Source organism: Colobus angolensis, unplaced genomic scaffold (genome assembly GCF_000951035.1).
Source record: "Colobus angolensis palliatus isolate OR3802 unplaced genomic scaffold, Cang.pa_1.0 Scaffold35, whole genome shotgun sequence".
NCBI lineage: Eukaryota > Metazoa > Chordata > Mammalia > Primates > Cercopithecidae > Colobus > Colobus angolensis.
In genome coordinates, this window is record NW_012116821.1 from 5,376,434 (window position 1) to 5,378,093 (window position 1,660).

The window sequence follows — 1,660 nt, forward strand, 5'->3', positions numbered from 1 at the left end:
TATGATTAATTGACTCTTTTATCTTTTTTTTTTTTTTTTTTTTTGAAAAAGAGTTTTGCCCTGTCGCCAAGGCTGGAGTGCAACGGTGTGATCTTGGCTCACTGCAACCTCCGCCTCCTGGGTTCAAGCGATTCTCCTGCCTCAGCCTCCTGAGTAGCTGGGATTACAGGAGTACGCCCGGCTTTTTTTTTTTTTTTTTTAGAAATGGGGTCTCACTATGTTGCCCAGGCTAGTCTTGAACTCCTTGACTCAAGTGATACTCCTGCCTCAGCCCACCCAAAGTGCTGGGATTACAGGTATGAACCACTGTGCCTGGCCAAGAATTACTTTTTGATTAAATGTGTTCTGTCACCTTTCCCCTTGAACAACAACCACTTCTAAATTAACCTTCACTTCTGACGCTGGAGTCACAGCTGGAAATCTTTATTTTTCTCTTCTCTTACTGGCCTCCTTATTCAGGCAGTCACCCTGAAAATGTAGTACAGGTAATACTTTCTCAACTGGAATGTCTCTTGATCTCTCCTCTATTTCTCTCAACCACTGCCCCAATCCACGTCTCAACTTCCCATCCTTAATTTCAACATCTTCTGCGTATAGTGTCTTTGTCTTTTCTTTAATTTTTTATATGTTTCATATTTTTCATATTGATCTTCAAAAAATAATAGTCATGCAATTTGGGTAGAGTTGTGAACACAAAGATTCCGTCAACTGTTAGTAAATGAGGCAGGAGCGTTGTCTGGCATTGTCAAAACTTTAGACAGGACCCTACATTGCCAGGATTCTTAACTTCTTATCTGGTAAAAGAGAGGTTGAATTAAAAGAGATATCTCTAAATTCCTTTTCATCCCTGACATCACCTATACTATTTTATTTGCTTTATCATCTTGATGGCTTTGCTCTTTAGTCTATTTACAAAATATTACTTATTTTAATAGCTTGGTCTAGGGCTGGGTGTGGAAGCTCACGATTATAATCCCAGCCCTTTGGGAGGCCAAGGGGAGTTTGAGTCCAGGAGTTTGAGACCAGCCTGGGCAACATGGCGAAACCCCATCTCTACAAAAAATTAAAAATTAGCTGAGCATGATGGCATATGCCCATGGTCTCAGCTATTCGGGAGGCTGAGGCAGGAGGATCACTTGAGCCCAGGCTGCAGTGAGCTGTGTTTGCACCACTGCACTCCAGCCTGGGTGGCAGAGCAAGACCTTGTCTCAAAAATAAAAATAAAAAATTAATAAATAGCTTGGTCTTGTAGAATTAATGTTTTATTACCAACACATTTCAAGAAAGGAAGTAAAAGTTATAAGAGCAAAACTGTGGTACTTAGGGTGTTACGAATGTTTTCATTTGTTATGACAGTTTGACTTGTATCAGAACCCACCACACCTTATCAAACCTCACACTCTTCCTTTTCACGCACCAACTGGCCCTTTTGTGCCAGTTGGTGGCACAACCAAGATGATCTGTTGAAACTCTACATCCTGCCTTATATTATTTTTGCCACTGGGCCTTTGCTAATGCCATTTTCTTTGCTAGGCTGACTTCTGTTTCTCAGTCTTTGACGATTATGTCTCTCTTTTCCTTTCTTTTTTCACCACATGGGTTTAATCTTCTCACACAGGTAATTAGAGTAGGTAGTCTTGAGGGGCAGTGTCTCCGTCAT

The 1,660-nt window shown here is 41.0% G+C and overlaps 1 protein-coding gene across 1 annotated transcript in view; it reads right to left on the bottom strand.

The window, feature by feature from the left end:
• Positions 1-1,660, bottom strand: part of GTF3C6 (general transcription factor IIIC, polypeptide 6, alpha 35kDa) — a 45,217-nt gene extending 43,557 nt beyond the window's left edge. Inside the window, exon 1 of the mRNA XM_011952882.1 lies at positions 1,593-1,660. Coding sequence (XP_011808272.1) covers positions 1,593-1,660 — 68 coding nt within the window. The remainder of the gene's footprint in view (positions 1-1,592) is intronic.